Source organism: Schistocerca serialis, chromosome 7 (genome assembly GCF_023864345.2).
Source record: "Schistocerca serialis cubense isolate TAMUIC-IGC-003099 chromosome 7, iqSchSeri2.2, whole genome shotgun sequence".
In the NCBI taxonomy this organism is placed as follows: Eukaryota; Metazoa; Arthropoda; class Insecta; order Orthoptera; family Acrididae; genus Schistocerca; species Schistocerca serialis.
The window spans coordinates 415,517,067-415,542,743 of NC_064644.1; the positions used below are offsets into that span (position 1 = coordinate 415,517,067).

Here is a 25,677-nt window from a genome sequence, read left to right on the forward strand (position 1 = left end):
GTACAGTAAATTATTGTCAACGGCCTTGCCTCAGTGGTTTCATCAGATTACCGAAAGTAGCAGTTATGGTTACAAAAACTGGCAAGGATAGGGAAAGTGTGCTAACCACATGCCCCTCAACATTGGCATCTAGTGATGCCTTCGGCTGAGAATGACATGGAGTCTGACGGTACTGTTTGGTCTTCTGATTACAGTTCAGACGGAGAAAGACAATAAATTATTATTGACATAATTTGTGATGACTCTTAGTCACTTCCTAAATAAAAAACTTAATCACTTTCTATAGATATACTCTATCATGTCCATATTTTTCAAAATGTTTTGATATTAACACCTTATATCAATTTTTCATGATGTTGCCGCATCAGAGATTACTCAGCACACTCAACTGGCTTTGTAATAGCTTTTAAACTTACATTAAACAAACAAACAAAAACTCACTTCCAAGCATTGTTCTTTAAACACATCCCCGGCAAATATTTTTGATTCATTATCTTCCAAAATAATTTGTAACAAACACTTTTAACTTCTTTCCCAAAGACATAAACTGTTTTATTAAAGAACACTATGTACACACTGCCATGTAAACTATGTGGAATTCTCTATACATGTTTTAGCAAGCATGTCTCCTCCTGAACTAAACATAAATTTTATTTTTCATTTCAAAACACTGCTACGCTGTCTTAGTAATGAAGGCCGTAGCATCTACGGGAAACTTCCGGCATCATCTTGTGTGAGGCCATCTGGACGTAAGTCTATGTCCGCCATCTTCAACATTCGTAGAAGGTTGAAGATTCCTTGGGTTGCCTCTTAGCTGATGTGATCTTCACGAAATATAAAATACACACATTTCTAGTTTTCTTAAAGTTGACATAATATCTACAAACATATATTTCACATAAGGACCACAATGATACTATACAACAAGCATTTGACTCTGTACCACATCTACAATTACTGTCAAAAGTACTGTTGCTACCCATCTGTATGACAACCCACATTGGATGATCAAAAGAGAAGAACGAACACTGGAAACTGTATTAAACTTCTACTATCTCAACTGACAGAGTAAAACCAGCATACTTATTTCTGAACTGCCACCTACACTTGTGCCTCAAAACCAAATGCATGTACTACCATCCAAAAAAGAAGCACAATCTAACCGAAGAACATGCTCCGGATGCTGAGTTGATTTTCCAGAAAGATATCTGGACGATGTTCCACTTCTTCCTAGAGGGTTGATGAAGCTAGTAAAACAGTCACAACTACGTTTCGTAGATGTTGAGGAGTTCGCAGACCCGTCACCAGAGGTACCCTTTGTTCGGCATCGGAGGTTGTTTTGTTTAGCAACACTCCATAGAAGTAGACAGAATTTATTTAGATACACATTGTGCTTAGCATTACCTGCCAGATTAGGCAAGAGTGCTAATGCGCTGCTTCCTGGACTCTGGTAGGCGGGCCGGCCCCGGATCGAATAGGCCCAGCAGATTAACAACGTGGGCCAGTGTGCCAGCCAGCCTAGATGTGTTTTTAGGTGGTTTTCCACATCCCCCTAGGTTAATACTGGGCTGATCCCCACTTCCTGCCTCAGTTAGAAGACTCACAGACATCTGAACACATTAGCACTATTCCATGGATTACACTAGATGCAGACAGCTGGGGGGGGGGGGGAGGGACTAATTCCGTCCCACCGGGGTACAGGGTGGCAGCAGGAAGGGCATCCAGCCACCCCTTAACATTAACCTTGCCAAATCCATACCTAACCACGCCGATCCTGTGACCCGCGGGATAAAGGCGCGAGCAAAAGAAGAAAAGAAGAAGATCGTGCTTAGCATTAATTTGCTAAAATTTATAAGTTGCAAGGTCTTGCTTATCTTAAAAAATGGTAACTTAATAGGATTCTTGCAAGTATGTTAACTCAACAGAATTCTTGCAAATTATTTCATATAAAAGTGTTGTGGGAATCCTGAGTTCTACAACAATTATAATTGGAAAAGCCTTCCAAGAAAAGTAGGCGCACAACAGTCATAATAAGTATCACACTGAATGTTACACCTCACAACCCACTTCTGACCATGACACCAGTAGTCACCCCTGAGGTGGTCAGTATAACTCTTCTTCACAAAATTCCTGAATACATTTGTGTTCCACTACAGTACAAGAGCAATATTACAAATAGGGTCTGTCTTTATGTTTCTGCTGCATTGGGGAACGTACTCCAGTGGTTCCCCCAGAAATGCATCATAGTCCATTGCAGTTATAGAAACTGATACCATATTGTATCATGTAACAAGCACCTGTGAGCAGTATGTATACGGACAGGGCCTTTTGGACAAGGCGCTGCGTCCACTTGACATCTTGTGCATGAGGTTCAGCGTAAAAATCAACATGTTTTGTTACACACACACACACACACACACACACACACACACAAATTTTAAAACCTGAAGATGACAGTTAAGATTGTCGAAACTGGTTGTCTTGAATGAAAAATATTTAATACGATCTTGGCTTTTGAGAATGGTTTTTAATAATAAAATTTCTAGTTGGTGTGATGAATGGCAGCTAGCTCTCAACACAGAAAAATTTACATTACTGCAGGTGAGTGGGAAAAACGATCCCGTAATGTTCAAATACAGCATAAGTAGCATGTTGCTTGACAGTATCACAGTGATTAAATATCTAAGTACAATGTTGTAAAGCAATATGAAATGGAACAAGCACATAAGGATTGTTGTAGGAAGGGTGGATGGTTGACTTATTGGGTGAATTTTAGGAAAATGTGGTTCATCTGGAAACGAAAAGCGAATTTGACGCTGTGCGACTCATTCTTTACTACTGCTCCTGCATTTGGAATCCCCATCAAGTCAGATTGAAGGAAGACATTGAAGTAATTCAGACGGGGGCTGCTACATTTATTATCAGTAGGTTCGAACAGCAACCATGTATTACAGAGATGCAGTGGGAAGTCAAATGGGACTTTCTGGAGGAACGCAGGAGTATACAGTAATCCAGAAATAACATATGTATAATGACAGAAAAACAGTGAATGCATAATGACGGAAATAAAATGTAGAGCTGTACCATCTTACGAGCTGTACGCTGGGACTGCCACTCGGGCTGGCTGTGTTGCTGTGGGCCTTCCGCCGCCCTTATGCCATCTAGACGACTCACTGCAGGAGTACGCAGTAATCCATAAACGAGTCTAAGCGCACCTTCACTCATCAAGAAGTAAATTACTGAGCTGGGCGTTGAAGCTTACTCTTGTGTCTGTTTGCCTACAAATAAATTTGTTTTTTCATAGGTGCCACCTTATGCAAGCACAATTTTTTTGCTTCTTTTCTATACAGACATGTTTTTATGAAGTTACTAGATAGCCACCAAACAAAAAATGCTATGATTATGTTGTACTTCCAGCGAACCATGTTTGGGTTGGAAAAAAGAAGAAAAATTGTTTGGTCAAGGTGTAACCCACAGATATTCAAAAACAAATTAACTACAGAGTTCATTCCTGGGCTCGCAACTTGCATGATTGACATTCCAATAACTTTAAAGACCTCTTCAAATATGTAATGTTTGCTGGTCATACAATCATACCAGTCAGGGACCAAAACTTGGCCACACTGCATACAGTCCATACAATAGCTGAACAGGCCTATCACTGAGTCACAGCAAATAGTTTGCATCTTAAACCCAGTAAGACTCATAACATGTAGTTTCAAACGTAAAAAAAAATGAAATGCTGGAACCAGAATTAGACATTAATGGTTGTGGCAAATCAGAGGGGAGGGGGGGGGGGGGGTTACCTTCATAGTCCCAGATGCTATTGAATTTGGCATATGTTAAAATTCAGGAGTTTGTAAAAACACTTATTTTTTTGTTTCCTCCAAAAAATTCCTGCCCTGAGATACAGATCTCCAAAGATGACACTGCAAACACCATTTTGAAGATGCGAATTTTGGAAAAATTTTTAAAATGCTGTTCTCTGTAACAGTTCTAGGTATTTTGTTAAGCGTTTTTTGATTTGAAAGAGAATTGCTTTATGATTACAATAGTATCCTCCTTTTGGACATATCTGTCAAAGTTATTTTCCTGTCACCTTTTGAATTTTTCTTTTTTTATAATTTAGAGAAAAAACTGTTTTAATGCCAATCCAGATTGTCGATTAGTACTATATAGTACTATATTATAAATGATAGCTTCCACTTTTAAGTTGGACAAGTTTTATTTTAAAAAATATTTTTTTTTCTTTCAAAGGTAATGTATGTCTTCACTGAAGCTGTTTCTTACTAATTTCTTTGTTACAATGTTTATTTCTATTGTCTTTGTTGCAGTTATTTCTTATTTTCTTTGTTGTAGATATTTCTTGCACTTTCTTTGTCGTGGTTGTTCATTGCAGGTTTCTGTATTTTAGTTGTTACATGTTAATGTGTTTACTGAAGAGGTTTCTAAGAAATCTGAGACCATCCAGCGAGTAATGTGTTTTCGTGGGGAATTTGCCAGTTCACACAGTTGCAGTGTGTTTTGTGAAAAGGACTATTTGAAATGTCTTCTGACTGGGGCCATAGGAGAGTGAAGTGTGCTGACTATTTGCATATCCATAAAAGAGTGATATATAAGACAAACAAAAAAACAGTCTTTGTTCAGGTTGGGAATAAGTGTTCTCATTTGAAGACACTGTTTCAAAGTGAAGATGTTTCTAGTTACAACTTTTTGTGTTCTAAATGTTTTGACAGAATAACAACAATGATAGTATCTAAACAAGGTGAAGCCTCCTATGGTGCAGATGATGTAGATTTTGCATCCACAGAGGAAGAATTGAATATCCTGAATCAGTCCACTACAGAGGTAGGTGTTAAGTTCTGTTAAGAAACTGTGGTCAATGAAGTCGAGTTATAAGCTCTATGCACCAAGAAAGCACAGAGAAATTACTAAAGCTGTGAATGAATACACTACAGCAAAACTAACAATACTCTTCAAAGTAGAAATTCCATCTTCAGAAGAAAATGAACCAAAGAACTCTTGCACCTCTTGCCAGGAATTTTTCACAAGTATAAATTCAGCTGTTGAATATTGTGCATACTACAGTTTTAATTATTATTCCACAGACATTTTCAAAGAAAACAATTTTGAACCACATTCCATCAATATCAAAGTACATGGTAGACAAATCAATAAATGTGAGATCTGTAAAAGGAGTCTTTGGAAGACCAGATCCCTATTATGGTCATCCTGTAGAAGCAGGTCAAGTTCAGACAGACACTATAACCGTAACAGTTGAAAGTCAAAAAGTTGCGACAGTGAAGAGGTACATGACTCGCAGTATCAGAGAAACTTTTGCAATTTATAAGAGCAACTGTACAACTTCACATATTGGAAGATTAAAATTTTATGCACCATGACCTAAGTGGGTAGTTCCACGCCCACCTAGAGATGTCTGTTTTTGTGTGCAATGCGCAAATTTTGAACTTCGTGTGGTAACTTTGAAGAATTAACTGGAGCACGTACCATATGACACCTCGGTTGGGCATGTGAAGTCATTAGTAGTCTGTGACAAAGCGACAGACTTGTTTGTTTCAAGAATGTGGTGACTGCCCTGGAAAGGGAGGACTGTCTTTACAGACATTTGGCCTGGAAGACGTTGCAGATAACTCTGCAGAAATTACATACGAGACATGGGAGGAAAATAAACTAATTAAGAAAGCTGTTTCCTTTGACAGTTTCATTGATGAACTTGGTAAATGGTCAGTGAAAGCAGTAACATACCACCATCTGAAGAAATTGCAACAACACATTGCAGAAGTGAAAGGGTGTGTAAAGGCTGAAGAACTATGTTTAGTGCTTCACTGTGAGTTCGTTGAGAACTGGTCTGTAATTCCCCCACAGGAAGAACAAGGGTATCATTGGAGTAATGACCAGGTTTCAATTTTTACAGGGGTAACATTTTCAAAACAAGACCACAAGTATTGCAGTTATAAGTGATGACACTGGACATGACTCAGCACATGCTTTGCTAGCAATGCGCAAAATTCTTCAACTGCAAACAAGGGCAGAGAAGTGCATCATTATTTCTGACGGTGCTCCTAGTCATTTTAAAAATCGTTACTAGCTGTTTGAATTGACTAAGTCACTTGTGCCAACTGACTGGATATACAGTGCTGCTGGCCACAGGAATGGGCCTTGTGATGATGTAGGAGGCCTGCTGAAGCACCATGCTACACAACATAATCCTAGAAAACAATCTTTCCAGACCAAATACAGCTGTGATTCAGAATGCTGAAGATTTTACAAGAGTCGTGAAATCTTACACATCCACAGCCCTCGTTCTTTTGTCCAAGGAGGAAATCAAGGAATTCTGTGAGCAGAAAAAAAGAAGAATGGTCCAAGCAAACTACTCCTGTGAAAGGAATTCAGAAGACACATTTTTGTACTCAGAATGATGGGCGAACTCATATTTCACACACTTTAGAGAGCAAGAAAGAAGAAATTTTGTTCGTTCGGCCAATACCTCAGAAACAGCAGAATAATATTCAGATTCACAACCTGAGAAGGGGGATGTTTGTGGCTTGTGTATGACTGATCAGTGGATTGCAGAGATTATAGAAACCAGTTGTAAGTTAAACAAAACTGTAGTGAATTTTATGCTACCATATAGACCAGCTGCTGGATATAGATTTCCAGCTGAAAGCCAGCAACACCACCATCAGTGCTCACTTCCTGTTCACAATGTTTTGAAGATTGTAAGTGCTCCAGTTCTTATTGTTTCAACAGGAAGGCATCACTCTATACCAAAGAAGAATACTGAATCAGTGTAACACTGGCTTATTTCAGTACAAAACAGAGTACACAGAAGTTATATAAATTGAAAAAGTCTTTCGACCTTTCACATACATTCTGGAACCATTTAAAAATGTTTGAAAAAAGAGTATCTTACTCATCTTTCTAAACTAAAATTATGTTAAATAAGGCTAGGTTTTGATTTTTATGAGCCTGTTATGTGATAATGTGGTACTAAAACAGGTTTTATCCATGGCAAAAATTTCATTTGTTTATAAGACCTGTTCAACCTAAAAGTGGAAGCTCTCCTTTTCAGGGAAATGTAGAACTATATGGTACTAATCAACAGAAAAAACAATCAAAATTGTATGGATTGGCATTTTTGGAAGAAAAAAAGGGAATTTCCATAAATTATAAAAAAGTTCAGAATGCTACAGTAAAAGAACTTTGAGAGGTAGGTCGAAATAGAGGATTTCTTTGTAACCATAAAACAATTATCTTTCAAATAAAAAAACCAACTAAACACTTAGAACTGTTCCAGAGATACAGCATTTTCAATTTTTTTTTCCAAAATTTGCATCCTCAAAATGGTATACGCAGTGAAATCTTTGGAGGGCTGTATCTCTGAGCAGAAATTATTTTGGAGGGGAAAAAAGTGTTCCTTACTTAGTCCGTCATTTTAACATATGCTAAATTCAATAACATTCGAGACTACGTAAGATTTTTTCCTAGCCTGCTGAATCGATAAGGACTATGCCTTATATTCTAAATTAGTGCTGTACAATTCCTTGGATTCTGGCCAGTTAGCAAAATAAAATTGAGTTAACTCGCAGCTAAACATATCAAGATGCTGGACCCAGCTTGTTTTGTTTTAGAATTGTCTCTAATCGTGTCGAGTTGTAGACAAGGGTTTTTGCACGCTTATCATACTTTCATTTCTCTATTCAATTTTATTTTGTTGAACCATACTGCCAACAACTTGATACAAATACAAAAATATCTACATAGAAATACTACAACAGAAAGAATCTACACAATAACTTATAAACAGTATCCATATATTATATAACTTTTAAAAAAGACAACATCATATATAACTGGAAGAAAATACAAAAAAAGGGAACTTAACATAATTTTGGGAAAATCTTCCAGGAGACGAGTCTGATAATATACACAAATTTATACATATTACTGTCCCATAAGGCTGGTTCACACTAGGCCAGTAATTTAATCAAGTGTTACGCGATTTAATGAACATGGTTTAGTAAATTTGGTAAATAAAACAGTTTAGCTGGCCCGATCCAGTATGTTAAATCGTAGCCAGTCAAGTAGCTTCCCCCATCCCAGATCACCACTGGCGTGCAACTGGACACGTAAACACCGTTTGTTCAGTAGCATGCAGTATTATCTGTCTTTGTTCCACTCTATTTTCAGTCATGTTTCTAGTGGCTCAGCAACATGACTGAGTGACAATACAACGTTAAGTTTGTTTCTCTTTACATGGAACACAAGTGTTTGTGTAATGTGGAATGTCCAATGTACAAAAATTACACAGCAAAAGAAGTCACTATCGCAGAGCTGTAAAAGTTAATGTGAATACCAGGGCTCCATGAGAAGGAGATTAAACAGAAAATTAAAAACTTCAAAATTTTTTGTCACAAGAAACAGAGTTTGATGTGCTCGGAAAACATGTTCCCCTCTGGCTAAAGTAATTGCCATGGCTATTGGCTTTGAAGGTCCAAAAACACATGGAACTATATGTAAACAGGATTCACTGACAGCATACAAGGGGTGACCCAAAAATAACCGGAATTTCTTTCTAGAAAGTATATACTTTATTGGTTTCAAATACAACCTTAATCTCCTTCAAAGTACTCTCCATTAGCATTAATACACTTGTCCAAACGTTCATTCCAGTGTTTGAAGCACCTTTTAAATTCGTCCTCTTTGATACCTGCTAGCACTTTCATGACATTGCGTTTTACGTCTTCCACATCTGCAAAACGCTTCCCTCTCAAATCTCTTTTCATCCTCGGGAACAGAAAGAAGTTCGAAGGTGCTAAATCTGGCGAATAGGGCGCGTGGGTCAAGGTAGTCGTCTTCGTTGGGACCAAAAACTGGCGAACGCTGAGAGCCGTGTGCGCGGGAGCATTGTCGTGATGCAGGAACCACATGCCAGACTCCCATAAAGCCGGACGTTTTCGCGACAAACTCCCAAACTCCTGCAAAGCCGTTTCATAATCTCCAAATAGAATTGTTGGTTTACTGTCTGGTTTTCAGGGACAAATTCGGAGTGTATGGTCCCTTTGATGTAAAAAACAGACCAATTTCGTTTTCACATTCGATTTCACTTGTCGAGCTTTTTTTGGTCGAGGTAAGCAAGGTGACTTCCATTGTCATGACTGTTGTTTACTTTCTGTATCATACCCAGAGCACCATGACTCATCACCTGTAATGATTTTGTTGAGGGAATGTGGATCATCTTTGAACGCGTCCTTCATTTCAAGACAGACTTGGCGACGATCCCTTTGATCTCTGGCAAGAAGCTTCGGCACGGATTTTGCTGCCACTCTTCGCATCCTCAAATCGATGGTCAAGATGAGCTCCAGGACAACCCGGACAAGTTCTCGAGTTGGTCGATTGTCCTGCGTTGATCTTCACTGATGAGATCACGGATTTTGTCGATGTTGTCTTCAAGCAGTCGAAGGTCGACCGGAACGGGGCTGATCTTCAACCACCATTTCTCACTTTTTAAACCAAGAAAACCATTTGTACACTTGCGTTTTACTAAGAGCATGGTCTTTGTAGGCTGTCTGAATCATCACAACAGTTTCTGCTGCGTTCTTGCCGAGCAAGAAACAAAACTTCACTGCTGCATGTTGTTCGTAAGAACTAGCCATTTTCTCGTGTCACGTCTGCACTGTATGCACACTCAAAGAACTGCCAAAGGAACCACACTTCTCACTGTTGGGTGATGCCGCGTGGCAGAATGACTCAGCAGAGCTCCTACTATAACCCTCTGGTGGCGCAACCTGCTACTTCAAGTACACAATGTGCAGCATTACGATTCCGGTTACTTTTGGGTCCCCCCTCATAGATTACAAGACTCCATTGGGCAATACAGAATGGAGATTATCAGCCACACTTCGATGGATTTGCCTTGACCTTATGCTCCAAGACAAGAAAACAACAATTCCACTGAAAGTGCACTGAGCACGGAGAGAGATTCCCCTCATCTGCAAGTAAAAGCATCGCATTATCAGACTACTCCATACTCAGAAGAAGTAGTGTCAAGATATAATGAAACATATCTACATTTCTCATTTGTGTCACTGAACCACTTGCTTCCCATTCATCACTGAACTCTGAACATTCTCCAACAGACATCACTTCAGAAATGACAACTGATAATCTCCCAATTGCATTTTATGTGTAATGAAGTCTTGTTTTAAAACTTTTTTGTTTTATCTTACAATGATTACTTTAAAAATATTTTGTTTTAAAATAAAGAAATACATAAAACCATGAGATGGTTTTTCAGACCATAACTTGATGGACTCTTTCAACACTTCATAATTAGCATCACAAACTTCTCGAAAGAATAAACAAATAGTTATAATAATAATTTCATGTGGTTCACTGGCTCTGTGCAAGTCTTTCAACTGGACACCACTTCTGCACAAAAAGGTACAACACTTCCTACGATTTACTTTCTGCAGTTAGGGCTCCTCTTCAATGAGTACTTTTCTAATAGAAAATTGCAGCAACTTTTCTGACATTCTCAAAAGTATTCTTTCGGGTCATCAGTTGAGAGGTCTTTCAGAAACACATTGAAAGTTCCATGCAAATCTCTCTAGCTAATCCATTTTCATGCTCACTGTCTCTTTCTCTTCCTTACTGTTTCAATCTTCTTCCACCTCTTCCAGTATAACCATTGTTGTAAGGTGTATAATCATGTGTGAATGTGTGCTTGCTTACTTGTTGTTTAGCTGTTAACTAGGCCTACTATATCATTTGCTACTTGACCGAACAGTATACAGATGTAAACTATCCCGAGAAAGTCTGTTAAAGTTTCAAGAATCAGCTTTAAGTAATTACCCAAGGGATGTACTACAATCCCCTACACATCACTCACAGGGATCATGAGGATAATATTAGAATAATTATTGCATGCACAGAGGCATTCAAACAATCATTCTTCCCGTGCTCCATATGTGAATGGAACACGAAGAATCCCTAATAACTGGTACAATGGGATGCACCCTCTGCCGTGCACCTCACACTGGTTTGCAGAGTACATATGTAGATGTAGATGCCGATGTAGGTGTAGATTGTGAACTAGCCTCTAGAGTGGTGATGCAGAACACCTATTAGCATATTTACAATGCATCTGAAATGTGATCTTCTGTAGCAGTTATCAACAAGTAACATCAAAATTGACTTTTTATTGCAGGTGTACTTTCTGTGGATAACAAAGACACAAAAACAATTTGAATGGCTGGTAGATATCATTAGAGAGGTGGAGAATGCCGACATCAGTAATGTTGTGTCTGTACACATTTTCATAACACAATTCTACCACAAGTTTGATCTCAGGACTATTCTTCTGGTAAGTAAACTATGATTTACAATTCATCATGCCTGGTCACATGTTAACACTGAACGTGATAACTAAGCAGACAAACAGTCAGATGGAAAAATTTCTTGGGTTATTGTAATGTGTTAGTGTTAACATTTCAATAAAGCAAATGGATGGGAGAATTTCTAAATAGCCCCTTGGAGTAATGTGATTTACAACTATCACATGAATGAAATAACCTCTGCTTTGCCCGATTTAATTTGACACCATTCTATTATCCATTTTTCATTTTTGTTAATGTTCATTGTACAATCTCTTTCTTCATTCCACACCTTTTCCAAGTTATTTGCTGGCTCTAAATTAAAGTTTCATCGTCAAACCTCAAAGTTTTTATTTCTCCTGCCTGAACTTTAATTACTTTTTCAAATTCGTCCTCGGTTTCATGTAACACTTTATCAGTGTAGAGACTGAATAACACTGGGGAGATGGTACAGTCCTGTCTCACTCCCTTCTCAACCACTGTCCCATTCCCCTTTCACGCTCTTCAACTTTTATAGCTGCAGTCTGGTTTCTGTACAAGTTGTGCATAATTTTGTGCTCTATTTCATCCAAGAAACCTTCAGAATTGCAAATAATTTAATCCACTCAACATTGTCAAAAGCTTTCTCCAAACCCACAAATACCATGAACACTGCTTTGCCTTTTTTAACTTATGTTTCAAGGTAAGTCTGACAGTATTGTTGCATGTGTTTTCATATTTCTGTCAAATGACCATCTCTGAGGTCAGCTTCTACCAGTTTTTTCCATTCTTCTATTAATACTGTGTGTCAACATTTTGAAATTATGACTCACGTGTCTCGTGTTATCTTGCACACCAGGTAGAACAGTTTTGTCATGGCTGGCTGTCCCAAGGAATTCAATAATTCTGAGGGAATGGCATCCTCCTGGGGCCTTGATTCAACTTTCCTCTACCAATGTCTTATTAAAGTGTTCAGTTTTGTATTTGTCTGTGGATGGTCCTCCTACAGGTGATGACACAACATGAAATTACCTCTGATGCTAGTCCCAGAATGCTCCATGCTTGGAAGAGATGTCTTCTACTAGGAGCTTGGCAATCTCATAAGCTTCATCAGTCGGCACAGCTTCACTCACAGTGTAGCAGGTGCAGTAGTCAGTGCAGATTATCCACCGATACCAGTTTGTCAACTTTGGAAATTTCCCCATGAGGTCAGTTCTAAGCCAATGGAACAGCACTGCTGCAGGTGGAATTTGTATCAGCTACCTTGGAGGCAACTGTAACACACACATCCACTCATTGGCCTTTTTTACAGGGGGTCACACAGTGTCCTAATGGATCAGTAAACACCTGACCTGATATACCTGCGCCTGGTTCTGTCAGTCTTTGTGAATCCCATGTGACCCACAGAGCATTCAGGACTGCCCCAGCCCAGGGTCAACAGGATATTTCATTTAAATTCCTTCCCATGCAGGAGAATGGCACTAGGACTGTTTCTTCATAGGGCTCCATACTGTGGAACGGTTTCAAATAGAATGGGCACACAAGTGGCTACAAAAGGTATTATCCCAGGATATTTCATTCCTAACAATAATGGGCAGTGGTTTAAACACATACAAACAATGAAACAGAAGCGCACAAGACAAGTGTTTACATCATTCTGTGATGGTTGCCACTCTAAGTAAATAGGCCAAACTGGAAGCTCCTTTGAAGTTAGGTTTAAGGAACATATTTCCGGTTCAGTTATAGTTCTGCCTTGACTTATTTATCCAGCACAGATCACTCAGTTTTTAGTATTAAATCTGCTCTTTCTGGTGCTTTTTATAATCTTTTTCTCTTGTTCCATTTGTTCATAGGCTCCAGATTCATTGCCACTTTTTAATCCATGACTATTGCTTTTTGAAAAATTCCCAAATTTTAAGAAAGTGTTAGGATCGGACTGTAAAACTGGTTTTACCGCTGTAATGTAAGCATTCAATCTTGTGAACCTTTTTTGTCACTATTATATGGTCTTTGCATAGTATTGTTTATGGTATCTTCCTTTTGTTCAGATTTTCACCTGATGTAATTTAAATTACGGAACCAGTTGTGTTTTTAATAAAGGATCTACAACTGTAGCACCTTTTTTTCTTTCTTTTTTCTTTTTTTTCCCCCAACACACAAAAGTTTGGCTGTGAATGCCAGTACAATAAAAATATGTACTTCAGGATAGCTGGCCGTAGATGAGCTGAGATGACAATTATTTCAGCACCACGGGATCATAATCCCTCTCATAAAACGCCCTGTTTATTAATAGGAGTTGTTTGATCAGTTCTTCCTTCTTAAAGGTTTCACTGTGTTCCAGCAATGCTTGATCTTGTCTCTGTTCAGCAGCAATGTCACTTAATTCAGTGATAGCAGTCATCATCCATGCTGGTACATTCTGCCAAAAAATTCCTTGGAAGGCAGTCAGCATCCTTTTGTTTCCATCTGCTTTCATATAGCACTGTGACATCATACTCTTGAAACTTCAGTGTCCATCTCGCCAGTCACAACAATAGATCATTCAGGATAATGAGCCAGCACAGAGTATATTTGTCCATCACAATGGTGAACGGTTTGCCACACAAATACATGTGAAACTTGTTGGTCCAAACAACTGCAAGGTACTCTTTATGGCTGTAGAGCAGTTCATCTCGGCCTCAGAGTACTCTCGAAGCATGTGCTATTCTGAATTTATTTTTGGCACATTTCTAAACTTCTGGAATTGTACCTAGCCCATAACTGCTAGCATCAATGTGAATTTGTGCATCAACATTCTCGCCACACAATGCTAGCACTGGAGAAGATGATAGCATCACCTTATAAACAAAGATCCTTCTTGCACCTCATACCAGGAAAATTTGGCACCTCCCTGCAGTGGTTCTTCCAAGGGACATTCCTTGGTACAGAACTTCTATATGAATCATCGGTAGTAAGAGTACATCCTGAGAAAACTTCTCACTTAACCAATGTGCTGAGGATTGGAAAATCTGTGACTGGTCATATTTTCTCTGGATTGGAACAGAATCCATCACCATTAATTAGGCATGCCAAGAGTTTTGTTTCTTGGGCAATGAAGAGGCACTTTTTCACATTCAGGCAGAAGCTTGCTGTCTGAACATATTGAAAGGTTGTCAGCCAGCTTACATGTTCTTCAAATGTTTTTTGAAAAGATTGTCTTCCAAATATCAAACACACATCGTCCATTTAAGATGTCAAAGCAGAGTTTCCATCACACGTTTGAAAGTGGCTGGAGCAATATATGGTCCTACCTGCATAACTTTGAACTCTCTAAGGCCATCAGCTGTTGTGAAGGCAGTCTTCCCACAGCCCACCTCTTCAACCTTTATTTGTCAATAGCCTGACTGCAGATCCGTAGTTGAGAAATAGCGTGTTCCTTTCAATCGGTCTAGGGTGTCATTAATGGAGGGAAATGGGTGGACTCTTTCATGATGGTTTAGTTGTCTGTAGTTGATGCAGGAACACCATGTGTCGTGCCATCCTCATCCATTATGACCACTGGAGAGGGCTAAGGACATTGACGATTCAATGATATGACATTGCACCATATTCTCTATTTCTTCCCGGATAATCTATCGTTCAGCATATGACACCTTATACAAACAACGGCTGATTGGTGGATATCTCCAGTGTTGATATGTGCTTTATCATGGGCCACTTGGTCTGTGTTTTCTCCACTCCAGATTTGAATGCATCACAAACTATTGCCAATGTTATTCCTCAGTCGACCCAGATCCTATTGGCAGTTCAACAGTACTTTCCTCACTGAATTTTCTTTAGTAGTAGTGAAGCACTAAGCTGCTCTTTGTGAGATGATTTGGCTGTCTCTGTTCACATACCTTTAGGGATGAGTTGTAGCAGCGAACGGCGTTAGTAATCCAAAGCTTTCCTCGGCTACCAAAAAAGCTTATGATCATCACTGGCATGTAGATTTATTCTGTGAGCCTGAGTAGCTTTTTGCAATCAACAAAGACTCCAGCAGTTTCAATGAGCATCTAGATTGCTGATAGGAACTTAACTCTTTGACGGCTGGCAATAACAATGGCTTCAACAGCAAACAACTGTCAGAGCAATCTTCGTTATGTGTGCTTGCTGGGATAGCTTAATCAACTTGGGAGCTCTGATCTTCCACATTCTGCCTGCTTGTGATGCTTCTAAGAAGTCCCATCTAAGAATAACATTATGACTATATTCTGTTAAAATGATGAATTCGAGCAGCTGTGTTCTGTCACTGTTAGTTATTCGTGCTGTACTTGTTTCTGTTGGCTGGACATAACTCCCATGTGAGATTTTCAGAACAATCACTTTCGTATCACCATCATAGCCGTCCTTAGCTGGTGACGATAAGCATTCCACATTGAAGAAGAAGAAGAAGAAGAAGAAAGCCCTGAACTAGAGCATTGAGAGATTGGCCATTGATGATGCCATCAATGAGATTCCTTGACATCTTGGTAAATGTCGTCTATAGAGGATTTTCATCTATGGCAACCTTGCCTCCACATATGGTCACCTCACATAGTTTTCCTGAATTCAGCAGTGAGGGAAGAGGCTGCTATCTCTGTACAGCAACAGGGAACAGCTGCAGCACGTTTGGGAGCGGACTCCTCCAGGGTAAAGTGATTGACTTCGTCCCACAGCTAAGACCACAATCGTCTGCAGCTGTTGAGACGGCTGATGTCTGATGGTGCAGTATAGTCATTGGACACTTGCTTTCTCTAAAGTAGCAAAGAACGTGTGCAGGTTGTCCACAATGGATGAATGTTGTTCACTGTTCTCCAAAAATCATTTCTTCTGTGGGACGTTACACTTGCCACAAGATTTGATTGACCCAGCTTTGGTCAGATGCTGAATGCCATTTGACAGTCATGACATAAGTTGGAGTTGAATGAGTCCACAATTCATGATGTATTCAACTGGGGATTGAGATTTGTGCCAAATATTGAAACATCTCTTCTTCAACATTTCCTGTTACCTCCTGATATATGGAGTGGACTTTCATGGCTTCTATCCCTTGCATACTCAGACTTTTTGGCTGCCATAAACTGCTGTATTTCTCTTCTCTCACTACCTGATGTATGTGAGGTGAGGCCATGATTGTGAGTTGTTCATGCCTCTTTGGTACTGTTTTTTCTGTTTCATTACCTCAATGTGATGGCACCACTTGACAAATTTCTCTGCTGCTGTTACATGTTTACCAAAAGAGCTTGGTAGATGTCTTCTGCAACTCCTTTCATCACGTATGAGATTTTGTCAGCTTCTATCACATTTGGATTCACAATGTGGCGTAAAGCGAAAACATTCCATATGTATTGTTTCCCCATTAAGTTGTGCACTATTCTTCAATTGAACTTCTGATGAGCAGACTTGTTGCTGTGTCATCAAATATTTTCTTCAGTTTGGTCTGGAATTTGTACCAGCTATCTAGTTCTTTCCGATGTTCTGGAACCACTGCAGGGTTGTTCCATCCAAGTAAAAGTACACATTTGCCAAACACATCATGTTATCCCACCTTCTTGTATCTGACAGCTTAGTTGAATCCTTTCAGCCACTTCACTGTGTCCTGAGCAGCATCTGAGGAACACTATTGGATGCCTGATGGCAGCTGTTTTGAAATCCACTGGTCTCCTGTAAGTACAGACCTCAGGAATGATGTACCTCTTTTATTCCACTTCCTGTCCATGTATGTGATGGCTTTTATATTGGTTAATTGGAACCATGGTGATGTAATCATTTTGAAGAACCCTGCATCTCCAACAAACGATGCCATGCCATAACCACAAACAGGTCCAAATCCAAAAGTAGGATGGTCAATGAAGTACAATACTTATCAATGAAAGCACATTCATTACGGTGACCAACATACAGACAGGACAGAATAAAACTGCGGTTGGACAGAGGGCACTGCTATTTACACACATATCAAATGTTCCAGAATACACGAGAATTAGAAATAAGAAATTTGAGAACCTTCTAGAAATGATAAATACAAACAAATATTTGCTGATGATTGTATTAGGACTGACAACCTGGAGCACGCCAGCCAATGAAGCTAACCACACCTCTACCATGCACACAACACAGTTTATGGCAATAATGTCTTCAAGTCATTTCCCCTGTATATACTTCCACAATTCCTTCTACCTTTTAGCTTTCTCTCCTTTGGTTAGTACTAGTTTGCCACCTGGGCTTAGCCAAATCCAAAAGTAGGATGGTCAATGAAGTACAATACTTATCAATGAAAGCACATTCATTACGGTGACCAACATACAGACAGGACAGAATAAAACTGCGGTTGGACAGAGGGCACTGCTATTTACACACATATCAAATGTTCCAGAATACACGAGAATTAGAAATAAGAAATTTGAGAACCTTCTAGAAATGATAAATACAAACAAATATTTGCTGATGATTGTATTAGGACTGACAACCTGGAGCACGCCAGCCAATGAAGCTAACCACACCTCTACCATGCACACAACACAGTTTATGGCAATAATGTCTTCAAGTCATTTCCCCTGTATATACTTCCACAATTCCTTCTACCTTTTAGCTTTCTCTCCTTTGGTTAGTACTAGTTTGCCACCTGGGCTTAGCCATGTATGTTTCTACAATGTCACATTTGTCCTCTAGTAATATCACTTACCCATCTTGCACCTCCTGTCAATTTATTTTTAGACATTTAAATTTCCTTTCGCCTGCTTTATTTACTGTATTTTAATTTTTTCTAAATTTGTCAAATCTATCTTACCATAATATAATCAATCTGAATCCCTCCAGGTCTCTTCCATGTATGCAAGCTTCTTAACTCAAGTGTTAATGGTTCTACTGTATCGCTTCTCCTTCCAGTCCTAAATTATAGAATACCAGGTGATCAAAAAGTCAGTATAAATTTGAAAACTGAATAAATCACGGAATAATGTAGATAGAGCGGTACAAATTGACACACATGCTTGTAATGACATGGGGTTTTATTAGAACCAAAATAATACAAAAATTCAAAAAATGCCCGACAGATAGCACTTCATCTGATCAGAATAGCAATAATTAGCATAACAAAGTAAGACAAAGCAAAGATGATGTTCTTTACAGGAAATGCTCAATACGTCCATCATTCCTCAACAATAGCTGTAGTCGAGGAATAATGTTGTGAACAGCACTGTAAAGCATATCCGGAGTTATGGTGAGGCATTGGCGTCGAATGTTGTCTTTCAGCATCGCTAGAGATGTCTCTCGATCACGATACACTTGCGACTTCAGGTAACCCCAAAGCCAATAATCGCACAGACTGAGGTCTGGGGACCTGGGAGGCCAAGCATGACGAAAGTGGCGGCTGAGCACACGATCATCACCAAACGATGCACGCAAGAGATTTTTCACACATCTAGCAATATGGGGTGGAGCGCCATCCTGCATAAACATCGTACGTTCCAGCAGGTGTTTATCAGCCAGGCTGGGGATGATGCGATTCTGTAACATATCGGCGTACCTCTCACCCATCACGGTAGCAGTTATAAAACCAGAATCATGCATTTCCTCAAAGAAAAAAGGCCCAATAACGGTAGATGTGGTAAATCCAACCCATACCGTGACTTTCTCGTCGTGCAATGGAGTTTCCACGCCAGTTCTAGGATTTTCGGTAGCCCAAATTCTGCAATTGTGGGCGTTGACAGACCCTCGGAGTGTGAAATGAGCTTCGTCAGTCCACAACACGTTACTCAACCAATCGTCATCTTCCACCATCTTTTGAAACGCCCACACCGCAGATGCCCTCCGCTTCACTAAATCGCCAGGTAACAGTTCATGATGCCGATGGATTTTGTACGGATAGCATCAGAGGGTACGCCTCAGTGCCATTCCTCAACTGTCTCAGCAGCATTTTGTTCTCGGTCGGCCACTACGGGGTCTATTGTCTTACAACCCGTGGCTTCGACCTTCAAAATCATTCTCACCACAGCTGCATTGGTCAACGGACCTTTACCCGTTCGTATCCCCTTCCTATGGAGATAAGATCCTAACGCTGAACTAGCACATTCCCCATTCTGATAATACAGTTTCACTAAAAGCGCGTTTTCAGGTAACGTCAACATGCTGCAATTGCTGGTGCATCTGATTCTCTCTCTGATTACAGCTCCTTTTATACACGATTGTCATGCGCAGTCACTGACGTTTTGCTGTCCAGCACCATCTGTCTGACATTTTGTGAACTTTGTTTTTACCTCTCTATCTACATTATTCAGTGGTTTATTAAGTTTTTAAATTTATACTGACTTTTTGATCACCCGGTATTTTTGGATAAAACCAGAGTTTTACACTCTGCTGTGAATGTGTATAGGGACTTACCAGCAGACATAGGGCATAAAATAGAAGATCCCAAGATAAGAATACCACACTAGCTAGTCCTGTAATTTATCATAATATTTGGACTCAGGGATTTAAATTCTGCATAAATATGTGCTGAACAGGCATTGCAATAGTCAGTATATACATAGCTGATACGTGATCTGTGCAAAGTAAACCATACATCTGTATTATTAGATAAAAACAGCAGCAGATTAATATAAGAGTAGCTGTTTTTCTCTTTAAAAAGTATTTATATAAAGTAATTACAAGTAATTCTCATAATTATTAACATGCAGATTAGTACTAATCATAATCTGTTGTAAGTATACTTTACAAAATGAGACTGCATTGGCTGCTTCTGTCAAGGTATTATTTTACTCATCCACATCCCTGAAGGCTTTCCATTACGGGATTTAACGAACATAACACATTAACTAATCAACGGTTAAATTGGTTCACAGATTGGAGGAAGGCAATGGTATATCGTCTTCTCTGAGGTTTTATTTTGAGTCACATTACCAGGTGTCTACCTGTACCTCCCACAATGAGAAATATTAACAGCTTGTACCATCTGTTACTTTGATCAAATGAATATTTAACAAACCTCTGACAGCACTGTTTACCTCAGAAGCAGAGAGAGAGAGAGAGAGAGAGAGAGAGAGAGAGAGAGAGAGAGAGAGAGAGAGAGGGGGGGGGGGGGGGGGAGGGGGAGGAGTAAGAGGCAGCTCAAGTAGGGGCACAAGGTATGGGAGGCTCTGGTGGAACTGATAACTCGACTCATGTTACAAGCAGTGTGCTGTTATTGAATTCTTGTGGGCAGTGTATGGGAATGCTGCAGTTGATAGGAGTATAGTTGGGCGATGGGTAAAGTTACAGCCTCAGGAAATACAGAAACAGAGCTCCATGATTAGCCACACTCTGGACGTCCTGTCACAGCCACTGTTTCAGACATGCTGAATCGTTCAGATGCCATTATTCATGCTGGCCAGCACATCACAACTCGACAATTGGCTCTACAGTTGTCGGTCAGCATTCGAACTGTGAGAGTGTCAGTCATACAGTGAAAACACTGCTACGCCTACAGGACAAAAGCTTTTACCAGCAGGGAATACATGCTCTTCCACAACATTGGTGTATGGTCATAGAACGTGATGGAGACTATGTAGAAAAATAGGACATGGGCAAGACATGTTGATGTATATTGTCACCAAATTCTGAGCCTTAACAATAAATACGTTCTGCAAAAAAGAATAATGGGCATTACTTATTGAATCACCATTGTACAACGAGTAACAGGCTGTTCACATCTTGTACAGACACCAGAATGCAGTTAAGAGTCAAGGGGCCTGAAAGGGGAGTAGTAGTTGGGAAGGGTGTGAGGCACAGTTGTAGCCTATACCGTATGTTATTCAGTCTGTACACTGAGCAAATAGTAAAGGAAAGCAAAGAAAAATTTGGGAATTAAATTCCAGGAAGAAGAAATAAAAACTGAGGTTTGCGATGACATTGCAATTCTGTCAGAGGCAGTAAAGTACTTGGGAGAGCAGTTTAACAGAATGGACAGGGTCTTAAAAGGAGCATGCACATATGATGAACATCAACAAAAGCAAAACAAATATAATGGAATGTGGTCAAATTAAATCAGTAGATGCTGAGAGGATTAGATTAGGAAGTGAGCCAATTGAAGTGGTAGATGAGTATTGCTATTTGGGCATCAAAATAACTGACGATGGTTGAAGTACAGATGATATAACATGTAAACTGACAATAACACAAAGTGTTTCTCAAGAAGAAAAATTTGTTAACATTGAGTATCGATTTAAGCGTTAGGAGGTATTTTATGAAAGTATATTTCTTGAGTGTAGCCATGTACAGAAGTGAAACATGGATGACAAACTGTTTGGACAAGAAGAGAACAAAAGCTTTTGAAACTTGGTGCTACAGCAAAAAGGTTGAAGATTAGATGGGTATATCACATAACTAATGAGGAGGTACTAAACAGAATAAAGGAGACAATAAATTTGTGGTACAACTTGATCAAAAGAAGGGACTGGTTGACAGGACTCATCCTGAGACATCAAGGAATCACCCATTTAGTACTGGAGGGAAGTGTGGAGAGTAAAAACTGTAGAGGGGGACCAAGAGATTTATACAGTATGTAGATTCAAAAGGATGTAGTAGACTGCAGTGGTTACTTGGAGATAAAGAGGCTTGCACAGGATAGAGTAGCTTTGAGAGCTGCATCAAACCAGTCTTCGGGCTGAAGACAACAACATATTGTGTAAGTACAAGTAAGTACCACGCTGGTGATAGCAACTTACAAAGTTTATGGGACATGTACCTTGGTATCACACATAGTGTGGCTTTTACAACTGAAAGTAACTGCAGTTCCTCCTTCCCTCACCAGATATACCATCTGTATCTCAACAAACATCAAAACATTTTTGTTCAACATTAAAGACACATCATGAACACTGTAAAAAAAGTGTGGAACTTTGTCAGTGGAACTAACAAATAAAAAGTAGTACTCAGTTTTCATGGAAACACTTTCATTTCAGATCATACATACATGTGCACGTAACTGTGCCATAGATAACATCAACTAGTCCTAAAGGAACATCCAGGGACAGAAACTGAGTCAAATAGCATTCAGAAATGACAGAGAAACTGTATTAAAATTTAGCTACCAGGAATAAACTATCTGTACATTTACATTTGCTCTGGAATTCTCTTATTTGCAGTACATCTGCGAAAGGCACTTCCAGCGAATATGCAACCACTCACTGTTCACTGGTCTACAAGCAGTCACCCACTTTGGCAGACCAGATTTTCCAGTTTTCTTCAGGTCACTGCAGGCCTTGAACCAAAAGGTAAAATCTTTAATCTATTTATCATTAAAATAATATGCACAAAAAATGATGCTTTAGTCTTATAACTTCTACTGCCACAAAAAACACTTTTGTCACTGTTAGTATATGATCAGTGTCAATAGGCACTATAAATGGAAGCATGTGGAAAAAATGGCAGGTATCTTTCATCTTGGTTAAAATAAGATCTAGCCTAGGCAAATATTTGAAGTGTACGTGCATCCAGGAAGCCTTGTGCTTTGTCGTGGCCTTGAATTGTGTGTCCCTGATATACACAGCTGGCACATAACACAGAATCCAAGCAGTCTTAAACCATTCTCACTTATCTCGTCATTTTCATGTATGCCTTTGCAGTCTTGTCAAGTGGCTGAATCACATCAGATATGAGCACTGAAGTCACCTAGAATGCACACAATCCTGAGGGTGCACTCATATTGAGACGTTCATAAAAGTGATCTTGTAAGTCCACAGACAAGGCCATCATCGGGGTTTGCACAGCTACTAGTGTTATTGGTCCACTGCTAGTTGACAAGTACAAAGCCACAATGTATTTAGAGATCCTTATCGGGATTTCTGTGGTGTGTAGTAGATCAATACAAATAGCAAAGCCCACACCATGTTGTCTAGAACTGAAAACATCCTTTCCCTTCCACAAAATTTGTGATTTTCCTCCTGAATTGAACACTCTGGTTGCCTGGTTTTCTTGCAAGGCTGTGATAGCAATAATTTGGCCTGGCTGTTTTGAAGTGAATAACAGATACTTGCATGGATCTTGAAAGTTTTCACAGGTATCAGAAAAGCCTTGCATTATTGTGCAGATGCTCCATGTTTATATTTCTTTTTTGTTTCAGTGGGTGTTGTCATTACAGCAACGACTCCTAGCAATGCTAGTATTCCATATACCCGAACAGATGAGTCAGTGTGAGGACAAGCCAGTACCCAATTGTCTGGGAATTGCCTAGCTTTAAGTGGGAGTGATTGGCGAGTGGAGTATCAGTAGCAATCCTTAGTGCCCATACTTTCATCAGTTTTGTGGATTTATAACTGGTAAACTGCTGCTACCCGTGTTAACTGCACTTGAATGCAGGTGCACAGAGTGTCCCGTCCATCAATGCTACTGAACCTGCGATGCGTTTGAGGTGTTGACAAGCTTACCCACTTCCCATGTCACTATCTAAGCCTCGCTGACTGGTTCAGCAAAAATGAAAACACACAATTTGTGGAGTTTGATTGGCTGCATGCATTTGCTGATCATTTGAATTTTTACCATACTCGCATCTAATAGAAATTCCAGGATTTGGTTCAGTTGCATCATTTCCCTTTATGGATCGTATACCAGTATAGACAGAGTTCACATTTTCTAAAGAAAGAGAAGAATAAAAGAATAAGAATATGATAAAGGAAGAAAGGGAGTTGTACGACTCACTTTGTCAGACTCCTCCACAGAGGCCCAACACTTCCAATAGATTACACTACCTTCTGCATAACTCTGTGGACAGTGCTGTATTATTGCAGTGTAAGTCATACTTACTGTCGCATGATATGCCTCACCTACCCTTTCTTATACATAATGACAATATTATGAAAAGAGTAGATTGCTATTCGCCATATAGTGGATACGTTGAGTCACAGATAGGCACAACAAAAAGGCTACTTAGCAAGTAAGCTTTTGCCCAGAAGGCCTTCTTCTGAACTACACAAACTACTTCTGAACTACACAAAATACGCACACACATTTACACAAACACAACTCATACATACATGACCTCGTCTCTGGCTGTCGAGGCCAGACTGTGAGCAACAGCGCATGATGGGAGAAGCAATCAGGGTGGGTGGGGGGTGGGGATGGGGGCAGGGGGGGGAGGAGTTGAGGGGGAGGCTGGGGTGTAATGGGATAGCAGGGCATGGGTGGGGAAAAGTAAGATGCTGCCTGTGGGAGCACACAGAGACGAGATGGAGAGAAGGTAGGGCAGCTAGGTGCAGTCAGGAGGTTAGACGGAGGTGGGAAGGATATATATATATTGGGGGGGGGGGGGGGGGCCTTGGTGCTTTAGGGTACAAAACTGCTAAGTTCATAAGTGCCAATATCATAATGCAAGACAAAAGAAGTAATATATAAAAACCTGAGGCAAGAAAGGCAAAAATGCAATCAAGCACCTTTAAAAGAGGAACAGTTAAGGACAAGAACTTCCTTAGGGAAAGTTTTTCAAAGCATCATAGATGTTTTTTTGTTTTGTTTTTGTTTTAGGGCGCAAAAACAACTAGGGTCACGCATGTCCATGTCAAAACTGTAGAACACGAAGGCAAAGAGAGGAGTTAAAAAAGACTTCTCATCAATCCCAATCAACAGAAGATAAGACAACTAAAAACAGGGACGTGGAGAAAGATCAATAAAATATGTCATAGAGAAACAGGTCCAGAGCTAAAAATTAAATGGCCTTTGCCATATTGCTCTGATGGATAAAAAGTAAAAAGCGGTCAACAGCCTGTGTGTCGTTCGTCAAGAAATGGCAGATAGTTAAAAGTTGAGCACAACGTGCACAAAGTGGTGGGGGAGCACCACTTAACAAATGGTGATGGCTAAAAAGGCAGTACCCAATACACAACCTAGTCAAAATTACCTCCTCAAAGCGAGAGGTGGTCATCCAAGCCGCTGGGAGAGGCTTAATAATCTGGAGCTCATTCCCATGAAGGGAGGACCAGTGGTGATGATAAAGTGACACCACCTCCTGACAGACGGTAACACAGAGATTACGGAGGGAATGTAAGAACTAGCAGGCTGAGGTATGAGGACTGCAGCCCTGGCAGCAGCGACAGCATCCTCATTTCCTGCCTAACTGACGTGACCAGGAATCAACAAAAACATCACAGCGGTTCCATTAAGAGTGAGCAAGTGACAAGCTTTCCTGAACCTGTTGCACTATGGGATGGATGGTGTGCAGCACATAGAGGTTCATACAGCGCTGAGAGAGTCTGACCAGATTACGCAATCGAAAAGCCTGTGTTGCCGCACGTACTGCGTGGCCCGATGCAGGGAGAAGAGCTCTGCTGTA

The 25,677-nt window shown here is 39.9% G+C and overlaps 2 protein-coding genes across 7 annotated transcripts in view; one reads left to right on the top strand and one right to left on the bottom strand.

Moving 5' to 3' along the window:
• LOC126412085 (GPI mannosyltransferase 2) overlaps positions 1-25,677 on the bottom strand; it is a 263,581-nt gene that overhangs the window by 220,906 nt on the left and 16,998 nt on the right. The window contains exon 1 of one of the 5 annotated variants that reach the window (XM_050081495.1): positions 22,471-22,597. The exons of the other annotated variants lie outside the window; for them this stretch is intronic. The gene's annotated coding sequence lies outside the window, so the exon portion shown is untranslated. Of the gene's footprint in view, positions 1-22,470; positions 22,598-25,677 lie in introns of those variants that run through there. 5 annotated transcript variants of the gene reach the window in all.
• Positions 1-25,677, top strand: part of LOC126412084 (dual oxidase-like) — a 257,727-nt gene that overhangs the window by 218,899 nt on the left and 13,151 nt on the right. For both annotated transcript variants that reach the window (XM_050081493.1, XM_050081492.1), the window contains exons 30-31: positions 11,231-11,386; positions 22,499-22,627. In XM_050081493.1, coding sequence (XP_049937450.1) covers positions 11,231-11,386; positions 22,499-22,627 — 285 coding nt within the window. The remainder of the gene's footprint in view (positions 1-11,230; positions 11,387-22,498; positions 22,628-25,677) is intronic.